The 22,405-nt window shown below is 42.2% G+C and overlaps 1 protein-coding gene across 1 annotated transcript; it reads left to right on the plus strand.

The window, feature by feature from the left end:
- Positions 1-2,543: 2,543 nt before the first annotated feature.
- On the plus strand, positions 2,544-13,478 carry tmem38b (transmembrane protein 38B). The gene is made up of 6 exons (XM_062412688.1): positions 2,544-2,914; positions 9,424-9,580; positions 10,046-10,230; positions 10,345-10,432; positions 11,524-11,641; positions 12,574-13,478. Exons 1-6 carry the CDS (start codon positions 2,791-2,793, stop codon positions 12,880-12,882), a joined length of 981 nt encoding a protein of 326 aa, XP_062268672.1. The 5' UTR covers positions 2,544-2,790; the 3' UTR covers positions 12,883-13,478.
- The last annotated feature ends 8,927 nt before the right edge of the window (positions 13,479-22,405 follow it).

Genomic DNA, 22,405 nt, shown 5'->3' on the forward strand with positions numbered 1-22,405 from the left:
GATTTTCCACTGCTCTCAATCGTCTTAATTGCCATCTGGTGGCTGCCTGCGGTATAGATTATATATCCCTCCTTCTACATGTTAACAGATGGGACTTTTAGGCCAAACTAAAAAGTCAACGTAAGTATTACACACGTACACATAAAGTAAATTTTTCTCAAAGTTGTTTTCTGTCAGTTCTTATCACACTGTTTATTCAAACGTTATTCATCTGAAAGTTTGGTCTTAATTAATTATATGATGCTATATTAACTGGATGAAAGCTGCTTATAGAGTACTTAAATAATATGAGCTCTGCAAAATAATCTCAATATTGATCAGTTATATATATGCAGCAATATCAGCTGGAACAGTGGGTTTACCTGTTTGTGTATTTTTTAATTGGTAACTTTAAACATTAAGGGAACTTTAGGCATGTACCCTTTAATGCTTAACATTAAATCAACATTACAATACATTACATTTCATTTAGCTGTTGCTTTTATCCAAAGCGACTTACAATAAATGCATTCAACCACGAAGAGCAAAACTACATAGTGCTAAAAGTAAGTTGTTAGTTTCAAAATTTTATTCAAGGTATAGTCGGAAGAGGTATGTTTTTAGTTTGCGGCGGAAGATGTGTAAACTTTCTGATGTCCAGATGTCGATGGGGCATTTTCCCTATATGTTTAACTCAGTCTTATGGAAGCAGAATAATGATTACTAGGCTAGATTGAAATTCAACAGCAGTTGCCCTCATTTTATTTGAAAGGTAACATTATTTTCAGAGGGAGTCAAACTAATACAGAGCCACTACCAAGTGTCCTCCTCAGGCCTGCCAGAGAGCAGAGTATTAGTTAGTGGTGCATTAGTACAGCAGCAGTGTAATCCAATGCCTTCAATATCATGGCATCAAGGTCAAGAAGGATGCACACCGTGACAATGGAGACGTGTTGAGTCAAAGCATCGATACTGCTGTCATATTAAATATTAAAGACAGCTATTCATTTGAGTTGTATAACATTATGTTGGACTGCCACATTTAGAACAACTAATGCTAAAAGAGGCAAGAGTTTGGTTTTAGGTCATTAAATCATGCTCAACTTGACCAGGACTCTGTGGCACAAAATATATTGTGTCTCAATGGAAGCTTCTTACAGTGGTCCAGAGGGGTCAACACACTGCAAATTAAGAAAACAACTTTCAATGACAAAACACATGCAAATACAGACACAAGCGAAACGACACCAGGTTGTCAATGCTTTGTCAATTCATTACAGAGTAGCAGATTTCAATAAGTTTAAATTATGTTGCATCTGGTCTCACCCATTTAGAATGAATGTCTACATGACATTTTGAGGTTGTTTTCAGCTTCTAGTTCACACCATGTATTCAAATTTATCAGTTAATATTTTTGGATGATTGATTGTCGAGACAGTTTTAGAAAGTCTGTGGAATGTGGTCAAATTATAGGCAATCCAACCATCCAATCTTCTGTTGGTATCTATTGACTGAAATGTGGTTATTTTTAATTGTGTCTGACATGGTTATAAGGTCTCAACCAGTCAGAGTTCAGAGAGGCGTCTGCAGTGGGGAGGCCGCATGTTTTGCTTTACCTAGATCTCGGATTATTGTTCAATAATGTGCTGTGTTATTATTTTGTAGTTTTCTGTAGTTGATTTAGGTCAGTGGTGACGTTTTGTACAGCCACAGTACACACAGGCTTTACTGTCGATACTCTGAGTATTGTCGAAGAGTTCTTACTCTTACAGAAGTGAAGGATACAACCATATCCCAAACCACTGAGACAGACGCATCGAAAAATATCACAAAGTGTGTCTGACATCTAGTCAGTTTTTAAGATCAAGACTTGGCGTTGAGAGGAATAAAACATGTTTGCAATGGTGATATTATAAAATCAGAGCATCTGCTTGTTCCATGCTCCAATACAAAGTTGTTCTGGACACAATTCAGTGATGTAAAGATCCAAATAAGTCCCTGTTTTAACAAAGGCATATAAGCTATAATATTATTGCCTGACAAGAAATTATACACAGTTGTCAATGTTTTGTTCATTTTGACTAAATCTTTTCTTCGAAAGGTTCAACTCAATATAGAAGAAACACCAATTTTCATATGCCTCTATAATGAATTACAAGTTTGAACTTAAGTCCTTTAAATTAGTGATTAAATCCAAATCTGCCCAAGATCTCAATTTTAAACAATCATACACTATTACCTCTTCTTATTTTAACTTTATGTATGTTTACATGAGATATATATCATATCTTTCTGTGCTTTTTTATTTAGTGTACATACAGTGTATCTGTATGCATCCCTTTTAAGATATCTGTGTATGCATGCATAGTGTTCATACTACATATATGACAAGTAGTTTCGTTATAGTTTTTTTCTATAATAAATAACTATTTTGGTCTTTTCCAAGTCCCGTAGCATCCCCTCCCAGAGCCACACTCTGACACCTGATTGGCTCGCCGCGCTCTCCCTCCTCCAATCGCAAGCTGCTCTGGCTGCGCCCGCCTCCTCGCTGGTATGGAGGAACATTGAGAAAGAATTCCGCGTATGACAGCGTCGTTGACGGGGAAACACCGGTGATGAGCGTCCTGAGGCCGGACCCACACAGACCAGCCGCCCGGAGACCCGCCGCCATCACCCCGAACTCCCAGCCGACTGACAGCCGACCCACGGTGGATGAAGTCCTGGTGCTGATGCTCTGACTCTGCGCCTCCTCGTCCACCTGAACTAAGAGGACCCAGCGGAGCGGACCTCTGACCCCTCGGCTCTGACGCCATGGACGTGTTGTGGATGCTGCGGGTGGACGAGCTGTCCCACGCCCTGGCGAACTTGCCCATGTTTCCGTACTTTGACGTGGCGCACTACGTCGTGTCCGTCATGGCTCTGAGAGAGCAGCCAGGTGAGAGCCCGGCAAGCGACCTCACACACTTTAAGCACAGGGACACTTTGTTTATAACTTTACTTCACTTTGTTTTATATTGTTAATTTTACTTTAGCAGAAGTTGTGCATTAATTCAACTTCTAAATTCCCTATGGGAGGCCAACAGTTATCCCCAAGTTCAAGCACCTGAACGTAACACAGCCACAGGTTGCGTTTAGAGAAAAGCAGGAAACTCAAACTCTACTCTGCCGGATCATAATTAAACCTCTGTGCTCTATTTCCGTCTATTTCCTAACAGTGACCTCCTTGTTTATATACTACACAGATAACGGCCTCTCTACATTTTAGTTTTTATTATTATTAATTTAATTTATTATTAAGCAGCAGCAGCATCTATTTCTTATTTTTCATGCAAGAAGATTGAAGGAAAAATAGTCAACAAAATGAATCAATATTCATTATAACTGTCAGTTTAGTTGGTCTACTTTCTATTTAGTTATAGGATTACCTTGTAATATACAAGAATAGGAAGTGTTACGTGATGGGAGGGCCTAATAGTTAGCCTAAGTAAATCAGTTAATCAGTGGATTGTGTTGCATACAGTCCAGACTGACGTAGCTGTAGCAACCTGTGTGAACCTTGATCTGTGGTGTTGAACCTCAATGTTTACCTTTGTACTTGTACTGATTTAACTGATTGCACTGGTACAGACTCAAAGGAGCAAACACAAACAAAGAAATTACTCAAGTTTAGTTTTTTTCACATAAAAAAGTTTCCCCCGCATTGGCAGAATTAAGATATAATAGTAATGGTAGTGCTTGTAATGCTAATTTGCAGTTTAAAAAGTGCTGCATTCAAAATCCTCATGTAAAAGCATCAGCAAAATGTACTATATTGTAATTTTTTACTCCAATTACATAAATACAGTTGAAATCCTTGTAGTTGGTTTAGGTGCAGCTAGTTCTGACTGCTTTATATACTGTGAGTTATCTCTATAGAACCATTATAAAAGAATCAGCGTCCTTACTAATATTATGATATTGACTTCGGACATATATCCAATTTCTATACTGAGTGATGTACATTTCGGAAGAGGTGAAAACTGAAAACTTTGAAGTAATAAACCATAATCGAAGTTACCTAAATATAAATGGACTGATCTGAATAGTTTTCTCTAGGTATATATATCCAGTCCACAAACCAACTGGCACCTATAACATGAATCTTTTAGTTTGTGCCTCGGTGTTAATGATCTCGATCGTTATCGGATCTCATTAATAAGTCAGTTGCAGACTCTCTGTCATTGCCCAAAGTGTTGCTCATGTTTGCCCTCTTTGTGTGACTCTCAAACACCAAACTCCATTACACACAATGTCTGGAAATACTTGAAAACCTACAACCCACACTGCAACACTCACAACTTTTGGTATCAGCTCAGAGCAAGTGCAGGCGCCGAGCCAACTCACTGTGTGTAATGACACTGATATGATGGTTCCCAGAGACAGGTGGACTTTAACTGTGCCGGGGGTTGACCTTCTCTCCCCCCCCCCCCCCCCCCCACACACACACACACATACAAGATCACATTCAAAGTCTATTGTAGTTGCACTGCTGTAAAGCTGCAGTCTATTTTTGAACTTGCCTCGGAGAGCATCTGAGCTGCTGTGACCTTTTAACCCTTTGTCCTGTGCCCTCATCTGTCTATCTGCAACTGAAGTAGAGAGTAAAAATATAGATGAACAACATGTCCCTGCATGTTGTTGATCTATATTTTTGTGAATGCATCATGGGACCCTCATGTTTTTACGTGTGTGTGAGAGTGTGTGTGTATAGTGACACAAAGAGCTCACCCTGGGTGGAGATATATGGGGAATGAATCACATGCACTGTATCTAAAGTAGAGCACAACGTGTTTGTCTGTGTGTTTCTGCTCACTGTGTTTCCCTTTTTAAACGTGTGGTGTGTTTTAAGACACATCACCATAGCTTGAAAAACATTTTGCAAGATAAGTTTAAACCTCAAGGTCTTTGTAGAAGAAGTTCCCTCATGAGGCCTTCTCCAGTTCTTCTTTTCCCCAAAGAAGGAAAGGAATGTCACAAACCATCCAACCCTCCTTTGCATTTCTCTTTCCTGTGTTAGTCTCTCCTTCCTGCTCCTTATGCTACAACCACTCACGCTGTCCAGTCCTGGAGCTGCTCAACCCTCACTACAGTTTACAGTGGAGTTATTTCAAGCTCCTTTCCAAACCTTTCTGTGAGTGGATTGTACAGGAAGCAGGAGGAAGAGGAGCAGTGGTTGTATGTTATGTGTCAGTCCTCGATTCAGGGGCCAAAAATATCCAGGGATAAGACTATTTTTTTATTTCTCATCCAGCTCTGTCTGTAGTGACACAGAGAGATGTTAGATTTCAGTTGTCAAAGGTTAAAGGTCACGGTGACGCTATAAGAGTCTGAAAAGAAAAATGACACTGAAACTGTACTTGTTGTCGGAGGCGCACAACGACAGGATTGTTATTGTAGTTGTTAATTATAGGTGAGGTGTGGTCCTAGTTTATACTTAAATGACTATTTGTGCCGAAACTGCTGCCGCCTCAACAACTGAACTTTTTCTCAGACTTATCTCAATAACTCCTTCGGCAAATACATTCAGACACAGCAAACACACTAATCTAACATCATTTACAAGTGGATTCTGGTCTCCAGAGGCAAAACAGATTCCAATAATTACTGTTATCGGTTTTACATGAGGTTTCCAAGGAGAGAACAATCATCCGTTTGTTTGAATTCCTGCGGCATGAACTCGAGATAGAAAAAGAAAGAAGGGAATTAGAGCTACAACCAGCCCAATATGACAAGTTACATGTGCGCATGTACTTGACTGGTATTGCTCAGATTTGACTTGTAAATTAATTTCCTTCATATGCAAAATCAGTACAGGATCTTTTGTGGAGTGTGTTTGTGGCCCAGCAGGCCTGGGCAGTGGATTATATTTCAACAACTAAATAAAAGAAACCCAATTTTAAAGAATGAGTTGCTTGCCTAAATTCAAAAATATTAGTTTTATATTCTCCTCCTCAACCGTAAAACATAATTTCTTCAAACTGTAATTACATCAGAATTCATGTCCACACAGAGGAAGCTCTGCCAAGTTGTGTCACCAGGTTTCCACATGAAAAACTAAAAATCAGCTCAGATCTGTGAGCCTTGGTGCAGCACTGTGCTCATCATGGCTGCGGTTTAAAATAGATTGGCACTCAGTAGAATGCGTATGTCCACCAAGGCCTAACAATCCGCCTCAATTCAGCCAAACTGCACCAAATCTGCCATGTTTGTTTGGACATAGAAAGCTAACGCTATAGAAGAGATGTATAAACTGCTGATTCCTGACGTGATCTGCATTCTCTTACCTAAAAGCTGTGTGGTTTGTCACTATTCACCAAATTTTACTCTCTCAGAAAGATAAGTCCCTTAAAGGTCCAGTGTGTAAGATTCAAGAGAAAGGTGTCTATTTGCAGAGAGTGAATATATGTTTTCACTAGTGTGTGATTATCTAAATTGTATTTTTGTTTTCTTTACCCTAGAATGGGCCTTTTATATTTAAATACTTTATATTCTCATTGGGAGTGGGTCCTCTCTACGCAGGCCGCCTTTCTTTTTTTTTTTTACAGTTCTCCAGACTTTGTGACAACTGAAGGCTGCCACAGGTTCTCTGTCATGTTTGGAAGGAGAGGGGGAGGTGAGGGGTGTTGCGCTGCAACACGACACTTCACCACGAAGTCTCTGAATTCTAAACACTGAGCTTTTAAATATGCCTGATATTTTGAATCAAGATTTTGGGATTTGGTGAAATTTGGCGAAAATGTCCAATACCTTATCTTATAATGATAACGACAGAAAATTCCTGGAATCCCCTATTGTCTGGATCCACACCCAATTATAACAGGTTCTTTCTTGGCCCGTACACTATCTCTACACCAAGTTTTGTGGTAATCCATTTAGCAGACAACATCTGAAATTGAGTAATGAAGGATTGAACACATTACGGGTAATGAATAATGTGTTGAAGTGTTAAAAGCTCCCTCTGAGTATTTTATGTAACAACCTGAGATATTATATAAACTCATGGGATGGTTGTTCTTTCCCCTCATGTCTTAATTAACGGTCTCTTTCTCTTTTTGTCTTGACACATCTCATCCATTCTTCTTTTCCGATGCATTTGACATGTCCCTGCAGGAAGAGTTGCTCAAACTCGCAAACACTATCCAGCCGTTAGTGCAAAGCAGCAGTTAGCCGTGTTAATGCTTACACCTCTATCTCCACTCCGGTTTGGAAACAATGTTAAGCCTGTTTGTGTCATGGATGAGTATAAACAAATGAATACATGCGTGTAAAAGGCAAGTGAACATTTTATATACATTTTATGTTACCTTATACTTTTACTGTATTGTAAGTTTCACTCATCTACTAAATTAGTATAATTTATTCTACATGATAAGAGAAAAGCACAAAAACCTGGACACAGATTTGTGCCAATGAGCTCTTCCCTGCCTCATTAATCATATCATGACCCCTCAGATTTATCTGCTGACCCTTCAAGGGGGTCTGAGCCATGAATTGTAAACCACTTGATATTAGTACCTGTATCTAAAGTAGATCATGAGCTCCACCTTGGCTGGGCACCACGATAAAACGCTTCATCAATATTAAAAATCAGTCATAAGGAAACGTGCTGTTAATAGATGTCTTTTAATTACTTTGACCACTGTATTTAAATGGGAGGATTGGAGGTGAGATGAAATTGCTTCCCTGTTGCTTGCAGATTCTTTTAAAACATGAAAGGAAAGTTGAGCCATGCAGACTGAGTCCAGGGGGGAGTCTGCAGTGGAGGTAGAGAGAGCTAGAAATCCGCTCTCTCCAGGAGTCTATAATCTGCCTGTAATCCTCAGATTACCCGTGTGGTCCTGTATTCGGCCACGGTGACTCAGGGCAGGTGGCTCGTGGTTAACTGAGCTCTACCTGTGTGAACGTGAAGCGAAGTCAACCTGATCACATGTGGTTCTGTGTCACATCATCACACGTTTGAGCTCAACCGTCTCTGATCAAAATGAAAATGTTAACATTGACACGAGAAACCCATAAAACCAACTTTAATATGATATGGGCTCGAGGAAGTTTGACTTTTGACTTTGAATGGTTATATCCCCCTTAATACAGATCACAGAAATGGTTCTCATATGGTTTTAAAGCCCTTTTAGCTCCATATTTATCTGTACGCTATCCCCAATAAAGAAAAAATAACAGCATTGTGTGATTATATATTAATGGCAAAAAGGGTTTATAATGTCACAGACCTCGAGAAGGTTTGGACTTTGGGGTTTTTGAGTCATTATTAAGATCTTTTTACTGTTAATTTTGTTTAACAGCAGTTTTTCACCAGTTTGTGGTCATGCACTTGCAAAATACCAATGTAATACTATTTTAATGACGCCCTAAGCACTGGATAGTTTTGTCAAAGAACACATGTGGAATCATACTTTATATGTTATTTAAAAACTATTCACAATTTATTGCAAAAGTACAATTTGAATGTTGAAGTGGTATGACCCTGTACAATGTCAAAATAAAAGCTTTGTACTAAATCAGAGGGAGGTTTACAGTAACAAAAATCCCACAAACACAACCGAGAGCACTGTAACTCATGAGTGCTCATATTATTCAGTCAACATGTAAACGGGTTCAGTGTGTGTTCATTTCAAACAGGGTGTGAACACAGAGGGAGCGTTGAGCCGCAGATTGTTATCTTCAGTGTTGTAACTAAGTCTGTACGTCTGCGCTGCACTCTGAACTGTGGTCCCACTCTCAAATATTACAGCTGCGCTCCACAAGCCTTTGTTTCTCCTTTTTCCTCTTGTATCAGTTTACTGTGAACTGGTTAATATTTATGTAGTGCCAGGGACTGTGGGGGAGGTGAGTATCACACAGGGCAATAACCACTGTGTCAACTCCACTGTCTGCTGCTGCCCTGCTGTTCTCATTGCACACTGCACCAACGCTGCACTTATAGTCTGGACTTCGTGTTACTAATACGCTCAAAATCAGTTTCTTTAGTCTTCATTGTAGTGGAGGGATTTGTATTAGAATGACACTCAGTAGAGTGCAGACCTCCTCCGAGGCCCGACAGTCCCCTTGGATCCAATAAAGCTGCAATAAATTGAACACACTTATAGAAATCAACCCCCTTAATTTGTCTCCAACATCTAAAGATATTATTTCTTTGAAAATTTTAAAATCTTGCAATGTTAAAGGAAGGGAAAAATATCCTGGATCAACCTGTGATTTGGATCTGCAGCTAAATGTAATGGATTTTTCCCTGAGCCATAACACATCCCTCTAGCAGGTATCGTGGTAATCCTTCAAACTAACATTCCTACACCTTGTAGAACCATCTCACTACTACTATCTTATGTATGGATGTGTGTATATTCTACATATAGAGCAGCTAATAACTATTTATCTTTCTTTGTGCAGGAGCTCTGGAGGTGTCCAGAGTTAGCCCCCTGGCCTGCTGGTTCAGCTCCATGCTCTTCTGTTTTGGCGGAGCTGTCCTGTCTGGGATCATGCTGGCCGAGCCCCCCATAGCGCCTCTCACCAACAGCACCGGCGTTCTGCTTGCCTCGCTCATCTGGTAAATATCTGAGAAGTGAAAAAAAACAAGATAGTTAGAAAAGATTGAGACTGGAAGCGAGGTCAGGATTAGCAAAAGGCCCTTAAGCAGCTTCAGGGAGAAACACAGGGACACAGAAAACTTTTCGTTCTCTACACTTCCCTTGAGCAAAACACTAAAGAAGGAAGTTTTGTCATTGAAGAAGTGTGGAACGACTTGATTGTGTGTGGGGGGAGAGTGACGTCGAAGAAAGTGAATGAAACAGAGAGGTGATTGAGGAGGTCCCCTCTTTAGATGGGAGGCCTTTGGTGTCCTCTGCTGGTGGCATATATAATTACACTCTTTTCACAAAAATACACAAACACTGCCCTCAGGTGGAGAAGGGAGGCTCCTGACACAGACCAGCATATAGTACTTGTAAGAAATGTTTACTGAGAATAGGCAGTATTTAAATGTTAATCTAAATGTGTGTTTGTGTGTGTACAGGTACCTCTTATTTTACTGTCCCATGGACCTGGTGTACAGCTGCACTGCGCGGCTGCCTCTCAGGCTGGTGCTGTCGGGGATGAAGGAAGTGACCAGGACGTGGAAGGTGCTAGGCGGCGTCACCCAGGCCCACGGCAAATACAAGGACAGCCTTCTCGTCATGATTGCAATCGGTTGGGCCAAAGGTCAGTGTTTGAATCCGCCAAGCTCAAGGATTTGCTTTTTACGTTGTAGAATGTGCCGTAATGGAATGAACTACATGTGAATCTGTGTGTGTGTGTGTTTTCCGTCCCCGCCAGGTGCTGGAGGTGGTCTGATCAGTAACTTTGAGCAGCTCGTTCGAGGCGTGTGGAAACCAGAGACTAATGAGCTCCTGAAAATGTCATAGTAAGTCTTCTAAAGGATTCTGCTCATATTACATCAGTGCATTACATTCACGTGTTGTCTTTGTGCTCATGAAACTACATTTTATTACACCGTGAGGGCATTGGAATGGATCAAGTCTGATGTACAATTAGAAGGAATCATTTTGTTTTTTAGGAAAGCTTATTTTCTTTTACTAGACCAGATAAGATGTTAGATTAGATGATTAGTTTGAGGGTTTACAGCAGAGGAGGGGGGGGAGACATGTATTTCCAGTAACTGTTGGTTGGCAGTTACGGCTCCTGGGCATCACATGACATAGTCCATCTCAACATCTATATAGTGATTCCTGGAATTTCTGTCTGAATGTGAAACGCCTATCTGGAGAACCGTTCATATTTCCTGCTCCTCACTTGGCACGTGTTTTGTCAAAGGCCCAAGGAAGTACAGCGTTCGTCAGATACAGTCAATATTAATAAACTTAGAATAAACTGGTAGTGGATCAGCTTCAGGGTTCTGCAGAGTCCAGTAGTCGGTCTTCACTCATCGCTGCAGGTCCATTTGACAGTTTCAGAACGAAACTGCCACAGGCCAAGCAAAACCAACAGTTTTAGAACAGGGACGGCACTAGTATTTCGAATGAGCCACAGAAAAATAGAGATACAGTTTATTGTTAGGTTAATGCTCACTTTTCAAATATCTGTAAAATGCCATGTGCCTTCACAGAAATGGAACAAAATAGTTGCCTAACTAAATTTAAAAAATCGACCAAATGCATACATTCTGATAGTATTCATTACATCTAAAGTTTTAATTTCTTGTTTCCTTGTGTACCACCTTTTCTCCCTCATCTCTCAAAACTGAATGGGTTTTACATGAGTGATTTTTTTTGCTAGTACCTGTGTTTCTTTAATTTGTTTCTTTTGCCATTACTTTTAATTGATGTTCTTTGGAAAGGTGCGATATAAACATAGGTATTATTATTATTACTTAATTAATTCAAAGCTCTGGAATTTCTGTGTGCAAAATAAGTAATTGTGAAACCATACTACATTATAGCAGCCTTCTCTCATATACATGCATAATAACAGATATTTTCTCATTGCATGTTGAAGCCCCACTAAGATCACCCTGATCGGGGCGGTGCTGTTCACTCTGCAGCAGACCGGCTACCTGCCTCTGCAGACGCACCACCTGATGCTCCTCTACACCGTCTTCACCGTCGTCAACAAGGTCAGTCGGCCGCGTCCTGGTCGCTCACGCATGACACCACTCACACACATTCTCCGCTTGTTGATGAGATCTCAGGGACAGAGCTCTGGCAACAGAAATGTTTTCCCTGCGATCGCTCGCCGCTCCACATCTGCGATGGCCTGTCTTCTAAATGACCTTTCTCCCTCTTTCTTTTTGAAGTTTTAGCTGCGGTGACTCACATTAGCTCAGTATTACCCGTAGGGCTGGTGCGTTTGCATCATTTTCATCAGCTTGCATCATCCCCTCTTCTCATCTCTGGGAAACTGGTGCTCTTGACTGAGGCACAGATAAATCGACCATGTCTTCTTTCAACTCTCGTTCTGTTTCGCTCCCTCTGACTCTGATCTGTCAAATTAACGCCGTTAACCGTTTCATCAGATTCAGAAGTGTCCAACCTTTGATTTGTTATTTTGCGCTTCTGATGATCCTAATGACAAATAAATACTTACGTTATTCACTTACTTAGTGCTTGTATATAAACAAAGCGTTGCATAATTTATCTGATGACATGAACAAATGTAGAAGGGCCCTCCTTATCGTTATATTGCATATACAGTGTACATTAATTAATTACAATATGAAAGATGGTGGTGTTTGGATCAGGACATTTTGGTTTTATCTCTGGTTAGAGGGAGGATGAGGAGGAGATGCAAAACATTGTGGATGAGAGTTGGGAGGAATAATTAACGCAGTCAACCAGAAAAGCCAAACATTGAACTTAAAGTCACTAAAACTCTTTGGGTTCAGGTGATCCTTTTCTTTGGGTTCATCACAAGAAGTGATTTATTGTTGAGATAAAAATACAGATGATCCGACACCTACTTTTCTTATACTCCTCTTAACAGACGTGTCTCTCACTGCTCACTTCTTATGTTCCTCTCATCACACGTTTATTTCCTCTCTTATTTCAGATGAGGATGATGCTGACCGGGTCCAACATTTCGCCATTTGCTGGCATCGAATCAGTCGTTTACAAGACCCTCTTCTCCGGCCCCTCCCCTTACGCCGCCCTGACTAGCGAGGCGCACAAAGCACGTATCGATACCGGCGTGAACAAAAACATGACGTCGTCCTCCCCCGCCAAAACCAAAGAGTCCAGTGGGAAGCGAGCAGCAGGGAAACGCACCCCGGCTCCACCGGTCAATGGACAAAGTGAATCACTGAAAGCCAAAGAGAAATCAGAGAACGGGGAGACAACAAACAGCAAAAAGACGAAATAGTCCGCCTCTGCCCCGTGGCACCTTTTCACCACAACGCTGGGCTGTGGAGTCACTTCTGATTCAGGACTTTCTCTTCTATTTCTCTTTTTATTTCCATTTCATTTCTTTTACTTTTAACTTAAAGCCAACTGATGAAGAAATGACTCCAACAGACCCTGTACCTTATTCTGGGATAATCACCCCATCCTTAAAACGACTGTGATATTTCTGCTGTTGGATGCGAACATCACACTGTCCTCGGGCTGATTGCACACACGCACTACAAATGTGTAGCTTGATTTTTTGAAATCTATATTTATATGAAAGTAAATTTTACCTCTGGGATTTTGAAACAGTGCTGTGTGCCTGCTGATCTAGGAATGTCTCCATCTTTCTGTGTGTATTCTGCTTAATGTAAATGCTTTATTTCCTACACTGAGGCAATTTTTAAAAGAGAGATTTTATTCTATGACACTCAGAGATTTTATTCTATTTATACTAAATAAGTATGATTGAGGCTGAAAGTATAAGAAGTTTGAAGTTGAACATTGTTTCTTTGGTGAATGCTTTGAATAACATCTGAAAGCACGACAATAAACAGGTTTAAACGCATTAAATGGAGTTTTCTTGTGTTAGCTAGCCTCCAGCATTATCAGACACATTTGTACAGTTCAGTGAACACAGGGCTCTCTGGAAAAAAAAGATAATTAATCACATAAAAAAAAAAAAAGAAAGCTGCCCATTAATACAGACTCAAACATTGTGTTGCTCTTTTAGCACATTTGTCCACGGTATCATGTGGCAAAGAATAATTGAATATCAACTGCATCTGATCTGAGAGAAAGTAGCACGGCCTCCACAAGTAACCTCCTTGATAAGGCTGAAAGATTGCATCAGGGTAACATCAGCACCTGATTGATACCTCACCCTCTTTAAAAAGCTGCTGGAGCGAGATCCGCCAAATCCCCCCAATTCTCGTCCATGCGAACCCCCCCCCCCCCCTGTGAATACAAATTAAGAACGAGTGGATGGAAGAGAAAAAGAGAAGATGCTCAAAGATGATCAAAAGTGATACACGTTGAGATGATAGTGCTGGTTATAATACGCCTGAAGTCGATAGGTTTGAGATGCACGCATGTCAATTACCGTCTTGCATCGTGTTAGCGCTGCACTGACGTTTCTGACTCGTCGAACTGTGTGACCTGGAAAACTGAAAGGCGCATTAACGAGCTGCTGTTTTCCCCCACACTGCCTCCCGTGACAAGACGGCAGGTGACACGATGATAACTCAGGGGCCTGAAAGTTCCCTGACACTTCTCTTAATGAGGTCCGGACCTGCATGACCCCCACCACAATTACTCAGTGAGCTGAGCAGCCCCCCCCCCCCCCCCCCTCCCCACCACCACCACAGTCGAGCCCAGGCTCCCTTTCGCCTCGGCCCCTCGCTCCCCTGCGCTTCACCTGCCCTGCAGCTCATCTCCTCAGCCCCTCTCTTCATCCTCCAAGACTTCTGCCTCTTTTCCAGCTGCCAGGTACAGAAATGTCATCCATCGACGTGCACACAGAAATATTTTGTTCACCCACGCACACACACACACTCACACGCAACTAGATTATACACAAAATGCATGCTACACTGCCTTCAGTTCCTTTACACATGACTTTGATCCCACAGAGATTTCTAAGTGAAGGTCTTAACCACTGTACATGGACAAACAATCCTATACATATGACTTAGAATCCACTGGGATGACGAGAGGTCAGGGACACACCAAGATGATGCTGTACCACCCATAAACAAACTCACACACACAGGACCAGAGAAATGATGTCTGACCTCATTAGGACCAGGCTTTGGTCCATGAGGTCCACTGGTCCTGACAAGGTCAGTGTTTATGCTGAAAAGGTCAAAAAGAGGTATCAAAAACGTGCACACACACACACACACACACACACACACACACACACACACACACACACACACACGCACACACGTATACACACACACACAAAGTAGAAAAAAAGGAAAGGCAGCTTGGCTAAATATCGTAAAGCCGTCACCTGTCTAACACTGACAGCTTCAGTCTGTGACCTGTTTTGTAGTTATTTTTCTTTCGATTCACAGTTGAAAATAATTCTAACAAATGCACATATTTATCCACCTCGTTTCTTCTGTTTGTGTTGATTTACATCCTCATCCAAAAAGTTTCCGTCTGCTTAGGACTGAGAAAGTTGGAAATGATTTTGCGACAGCCTAACTCACAGTCGGAATCGGTCATTTGATGAACCTCAGACACATTTATTAATTTGGACGATGCTATAAAAACAGGGTTTTACGACTCATCTTAAATTATTTGTCTTTTTCATCATGTGGTTTCATTAAATGGGTTAACTTTCATCACTCACACACACACACACACACACATACACACACACACACACACACACACACACATATTTTCAAACTTAATCAGTGAAGCTATAAAACTTTTGGTAGCATCTTTAACTTCCACTGCTGCCTGGAGAGTAGCATCCGTGCTGAGAAGAGGTGCAGGACAGGTGATGACCACTTGGTGGCGTTAGGAGGCGTCATCTGTGATGGCTTGATGCCTGGGAACTGACAGGCTGGCCAGCAGCTGCAGGCAAGAAGGGATGTGGACAGGAGGGGACCCTCTTTGCAGAGCCAATGGTAGCTGCCTGCACGTGCGTGAGTGTGCCAGGGCTGGTTTAGCTGTGCTGGTGAGGACTGACAAGAGCCAGTATACCACACTTGTGAGGACATTATAGGTATTAGGGTCATTCTGGATGGACAACAGAGCTTCCTCGGTGGGATTTGGCTGGAAATGTGCACCCTGAGGATCCTGAAACTTCAAAGTCCCTTTGTGAAAGTCAACTGAGAATATTAAAATATCAAGAATGCAAAATCTGTGTACTTACGTTTGGGATTTTAGATAAAGTCGAGCAAGACCTGCCAACTTGTGGGTGTGTGTGTGTGTGTGTGTGTGTGTGTTTGAGCATGTGCTATGACTGTGTGTCAGTCAGCGCTGACACTGTGTCAGTGCATGTGCATGTGACACAGAGTGGCAACAAAGGGGTCCATCAAAAAAGGCAGAAAAAGCTGCAAAACACACACACACACACACACACACACACACACACACACACACACACACACACACACACACACAAACACACACACACACACACACAACCATAGTACTACTTTAACCTCACCATTATTCAGATCTTACCACCAACCTTAGCAAGGAGCTGTTGATGTTTGGCCTCAATGCTGGAAAGGGTCCGAAAGATGTTGCAAAGATGTGAATACAGTAACACAAACACACTCACACAAACACACACACAGACAGACACACACACACACACACACACACACACACACACACATACACACACAAATGCCAAATCCTTCCAACCCACTTCAAAAGAAGGAATGCGACATCTGCACATGCTGATCTGCCTCTGCTTTTATTATGAATCTTGTTGAGGTCACCATTTCTTACCTTATTGACCATTATGACACCTTGCCCAACCAGAACTCCTATCGCGCTCCAAGGAAGCGACTGGGAAAGTGTCTGAACTAAAGCTACGATCCTCTGGCTTGTGGCAGCAGTGATGTCACATGCTGGACGTTGTTTGGCCTCTCACACACATTGACATAATCTCTAGTGAGACATTGACCACCGATTCTCCTCTGAGGTAATGTCTACCATGGATGATATCGCCTTATAAATACAAAGAATTAAAAAAAGACAGAATGTAACACTAACTCCTTGCAAGTCACTCCGTCGGTCCGTACTGAGGCTCGAATAAAAAGTTTTCTTAGGTGTTTCAAAACAAAAAGATGTGCATTAGATTTCAAACAATGGTTTCTCATGATACTGCGATTGTTTTGAGAGGATCTAAGTGGATGTTTTTTAATGCTAACTATTGTCAAATTACTCCACGGGTGATGCAATCAAACTCATCATCCCTTCAAGTGAGATGAAAGCAAAGAGCGAGCTGCTAGGGACCACACAGGAAAAAGACTCAGTAAGAGGGAAGTCATGAGAAGGAAGGAGACAGGCAGAAAAAGATTAGAGGAGAATACGAAGTGAGGAGTCATCAGGGCACCGTGACAACGCTGTGGTGTTGTGTGCATGACAAGACCCTCTTTCCCTCTCTCACGCACACTTACTCACACACACACACACACACACTCACACACACACACGTGCAAGTGCAGCAGTCCCTTAAGAGAGCCCTCACTGAACGCCAAATAGCCGATTCCTACCACCATTCAAGATCTGACTTGTAAAGAACAGCTGCGAGGAGAATGAGAAAAAAAATTGAGCTAAAGTAGTCTTAGTAGCGAGCTGTGTGTGTTTGTGTGTGTGTGTGCGTGTGTGTGTGTTTGGTGGTGTGTGTGTGTGTGTGTGTGTGAGAGAGAGGGGATGAAAAACAGAAATAGTGGAGGCTGAAAGTTTTCTTTAACACAAGTTTGTTTCTCATCTTATTGGTTTTTATTTAGAAACTTTCTCAGTGTCACCTGACACCGATAAGGTTCTTGGTTTGAATCCCAGCTTGGCCAATGACTTGACCTGACTTGACCTGTATGGAGTTTTTTTCCCCACCGTGTCTGTGGATGGTTTCTCCCGGTACTCTGGCTTTCTCCCACAATCCTCTTCTTCTTCAAACTTTGGTTTACTCTTTCATATATCAATAAGAAGCATAAAATAGCTTTGGCAGCATTATAGTTGTGTTTGATTTACTGTCGCTGAATATCTGGATTTTTACGAGGATACAGAATTCAAAGCAATGCTCGGATTTAATGCAGTTACATTGAGATGAGTTGGTTGTGTAGCTAGTGCCTTTTTAAAACAGCATCTGCCATTCATCTCAATTGTTACGAAATAACACTAAGAAAATGAGAGAAAAGCTGTTTGCAACATTTTGCCCATTCATCCAGCACAGCCTCAGAAATGACCATTGAGGTAAATCAACACCTCACTCACTCAGAGTCAACAAAAGCTGAACATGATAAGCTTAAGAAAGATATGATTTATTCGCAGGGCTGTTGCAGTGGATTGCATTAGACGATGCACCTGAAATAACTGCACCTCTGACTAGGCCTTTCTACTTTTGAAATAAGAAATGACCCCCAAAGAAATTGCTACCATTAAAAATGCCTCTATGCATCTTATGAAACACTCTATATCTCATATGCAATGTCTCATATTAATTATTTTATGTTTCTTTCTCCTGTGTGTGAAATTAATCAATCTTTAAGCTTACAAGCTCTATCAGCTAATAAGGTCCATCCTTTGTCTTCCCCTTGTCTGAGCTCAGGTTGCAGACCTAGCTGGTCAAGGGTATTCCAGACTAGCCCCAGCACCAGTTTCCAGCTCTTCCTTGGGGGTCCTGAAGTTTTCCCAGATGGGATATGTTGTCACTCTAGTGACTTCTGGGTCTACCCCTTGGTCCCCTTCCAGTTGGCCATGCACAGTAAACCTCCAACAGGAGGCACCCAGGGGACATCCTGAATGGATGCTTGAATCACTTTAACTGTCCCCTTTCGATGTGAAGGAGCAGTGGTTCTGCCCTGAGCTCCCTCTGCATGTCCCAAGTCATCTCCCTTTGTCTAGCGACCATATGTGATGATATGTTTAATGTTCATAACTAATGTTTACTTGGCCCCAAATCACTTCAAAAACCTCAGTTATTGCAGGTTAAACTGCACTAACCCTCATGGTACTGGTAATGCCTACTGGCAATTATCTTTCACTGAAAATAACACCTTGTACTTGTGAACCTTGTGAACCTGGGCATTATGAACCCTTGAATACATGTAAGGTCTCTGAATACACGCTATGGCAACCATCAGTGTTTGGTGCTCATAGTGTCCATGTCTCATTGAGACGGTGAGACTCAACGAGAGCCGTGTTTGTAGTATCGATTGCATAAAAGTGATAATGTAATTTTGAATATTTATCCTGAATTTGCTGCTTCCCAGAAAATTATATTGATTCACAATTTCTTTTGCATTTTGTTGAGATAATATGGAGATGTTTTCTGTGGTTTCAAGTTTAATGTGAGGTTGAAGCCCTCTGATGTTGGCATTTCATTTTTAACTCATGTTGGATGTTCTGTGCTTCTCGGCCTGGTTCCTCTTCCACCTAGCAAACAAGGTAAGCTCGGGGTGTACGGTGTCCTTTGTTCCCTGTGTTTCTGTGCACAGAAGCATGGTCAGTGGTTGGTACATGGTGTGCTCCTGTCACTCCCCCTCCTCTTCCTTTCCTCCTCCTCTTCTTTTTTTCTTTCATCGAGGAAGCAGATGGTGTTCAGTGTTGGTCGTTTTCCTTTTCATAAAGGCCCTGCTAGATATTCTTAGCCCAGGGTCTGTATGGGGTAAATGTGACCTTGCTGAGGGAATGGAACTGGAGTTGACGCACCACAAAGACTGCACCCTACAGCGGGCTATTTACTGCAGAATGAGTGTCTATCAGTGGATCTGCCCATGTAGGAAATAGGGGGTGATGTTGTGTGGTCCAGTTGCTGGGATCTGCTCATATTTCCCATTGTTCCTATCTCCATTTTCCTCTGGCTGCTTCTTTCACTCCATCCGCCTGCTTTATTTTCTTCTGCTAATCTGCTGTATCTCTTCCTCCCTCTCCTCTCCCCTCCTCTTCTTCCCTTGTTCCCTCTTGTGTCTCACTCTCTCTCGCTCACATCCTGGGGGACCCTCATTTCACTATCGCCGTCCCTCCCCTCCTCTGCGCTTGGCCCCTCCTGTATGCAAAGCAGGTGTCAGCCAGGACAAGGAGGACAGCGACTACCTCACAAAGGAGGCGACAGGGTCTTAGGGGCAAAACACACACACATACACGCACACAAACACACACAGTCTGTCTCTGTGCCCTCTGCTCCGTGCTCTCTCAATCTACATACACATGCACTTCACATGAATGTGCTCCCTCTCTTTCGCATACACACAACCTCAGTCACACACACAGCTTCCGTGGGCAGGGCTGGGGCATGGGCTGGTGACAGGGGAGAGCTGGAACTGTCTGTCTGTCCGTCATTAGTATTCCAGCAGGAGGCTCCTGGCCCGGCCAGACATCTGAGCGGAGCAGCCGCAGCAGATAAAGAAGAAGCCATTAATCCACGGAAGATTACCAGCACTGATACTTTATCCCACAGTAATACAGCAATGCAACCAGACTCATTCCATTTACAATGCCGTCAGAGGAAGAAAGAGGGAAGGAGGAGGTAGAGCGGGCTGGTCGAGCTCACCTTGTGGATGCAAAGGTGGCAAGACACACAGAGAGCCAGCTTCTTAACTCTCGTGATTTGAATTTCTGCTTTGATGGAGCAGGGGTTGGGTAAATCTGCAGTGTGTGAGTGTGTGCGTGTGTGGTCTTGCATTTGATTCGAAGATGTTTTGAATTCACAACGGGTCACCCCCTCAATCGGCGTGCCACAGATGGCCACTGTTTTAGAAATATAAGTTGTTCCAAAGAACAGCTGGCTGTCTTTCCGACACCACGCTGTGCCCGTTTCAATCTAATATCCCTCGTAAGTGTATTTGTGTGGGTCCGTGTCCCTGATTGACTTCCAGAGAAAATAAGAAGGCACCAACAGTCAACCAAGCTTCACTGCAAGAACCTTACACCAACACGGGTGTCGTTCTTTTAAGGTGAGAGATTATACCCAGAGCTGAAACCATCAGTCATGTGGTAAGACTATCAGCACAGTTTGGAGAACATAATACAGCCGAGGCAAGCAGTCAGAAGATACAGAGAAACAAAGAAGAGGAAAACAATAGCACAGCAGATACAGGAGATTAGATCTGAGGGAGATTTCTATGTGCTAACTGATAAAGCCCAGTCATGGTTGGGATTTCTGGATGATGAAACAAAACTAGGAGGAGGAAGAGAAGGAACTGTTGAGTCAACAAGAGGCGATGACAGATGAGCCGAGGAGAGGAGGAGCCGGATAGAGGAGACAAAGAGATCCTGGGCCAGCGGGGAGGAAGAAATGAAACATTCAGGAGTGATGGAACGAAAGATGAAGGTGCAGGGGAGAAGGAGAGACACTGTGAGGGCAGAGAGTCTCCAGCGCTGGTACAGTGCTGAGCTCATGTGTCCTGTAAAAATCCAATCCTTCAGACTTGGCAGATAGTGTTACCATGAGAACAGCGGTGGGGTTATTGTGAGGAGAGAGAGAGAGAGAGAGTGAGTGAGTGAGTGAGTGAGGAAGTGAAAGAGAGAAGGGGAAAAGCCAGACCTGCTCCAGCAACCATCTGTTACTGCTCCAGCTATAACCCTGGCACTGAGGCTAACCTGCCTCTGAGGAGGAATGTGCACAAGTCCGGCCATGAGTGAGGCCTCAAAAGAAGCTGTACACCAGGTGAAAGAGAGAGACTGAAACATATAAAGAGAAGGTCTTAAGAACAAAAGGGTTTCTAAGATTCTCTGAGACGTTAATGGAGGAATTGAGTGGTGAGGCAACAACAGGCTGATGAAGCTGTATATGTAGTTGGATTAATGCTAAAGTTGAGGCCTCGTGGTTTGGTAGACAAGATCTTCTGATTTCAAGACAAGAATTTAGAAGTTAGCTATAACATAGATTGTATTTAAAGATGGACGGAGCATCTCCACTTCCTCCCACTATCCAGAAATGAAGCCAGTTTGTGCAGTAGCAATTGGAGGGTGGAGTTATGGTAGCATAGTACCACTGATACAGGTGATAACATTTTCAGTTTCAGCTGTCAATGAAAACGAGATGAAAAGAACTACCTAGTATGACAGAAACTATATTTGTTCTAATCCACTAACATGGAAGAGGCAGAATTCTTCACTTATACTGCCGCCAATCACCAGGGGGGGACTCAAGATGATTTGGCCTAACTGTATTGGGAGCACTCATGCCGACCATCTTTGAGCTGTAATGACAATGAGGATGTGTATCAGGTTTAAAACCACAAGAAACTTCACAAAGCATTTGTTTTTAAAGCCAATAGATTTGTGTTAAAGCTAATTGATTACTGGATTCGGCTTTAACACCATGCCGTGTTTGTGGCTAATTTATGCTTCATTCATACTTTAGCATGAATACGTTATGTTGCTATGCTGCTAACTGCTAAAGCTCTGCTGATGGTTCACACAGAGACTATAATTAGGTTGTTTGTGTTTACCTCTACATATGTCTGTTAACGGTAAAGTAAAGACAACATGTAGGCCTCTGGTTTTTCATGCCTTCTGAACAACGTGAACCTGCTGCACGGAATGGTGATACTGGATTGCGCTGTGAAGCAAGCTGCCTCTTCTCTTCACTGCAATTAAGACTGTAAAGAGGAATTTGAACCCAATTATATAATTAATGCACAAAATAACCTGATCATGTATGGTGTATGAAGGGCCCACAAAGAAACGCTCTTAATGGATCGTAATAGCTGCATTAAGCTTTCTTGCTAAAGCTTTTCTTTTGTTTCGGAGGTCGACATACATTATGAACAAGAAGAACTGGTGGTTCAGACTAACGT

This window comes from Platichthys flesus, chromosome 19, assembly GCF_949316205.1.
Source record: "Platichthys flesus chromosome 19, fPlaFle2.1, whole genome shotgun sequence".
Taxonomy (NCBI): Eukaryota; Metazoa; Chordata; class Actinopteri; order Pleuronectiformes; family Pleuronectidae; genus Platichthys; species Platichthys flesus.

Excerpts from the sequence above, each read along its gene's own strand:
- tmem38b (XM_062412688.1), top strand. The coding sequence starts at position 2,791 with ATGGACGTGTTGTGGATGCTGCGGGTGGACGAGCTGTCCCACGCCCTG. Across the intron at positions 10,231-10,344 it reads TGCAATCGGTTGGGCCAAAG|GTGCTGGAGGTGGTCTGATC; the intron begins GTCAGTGTTTGA and ends CGTCCCCGCCAG. Across the intron at positions 10,433-11,523 it reads GAGCTCCTGAAAATGTCATA|CCCCACTAAGATCACCCTGA; the intron begins GTAAGTCTTCTA and ends TGCATGTTGAAG.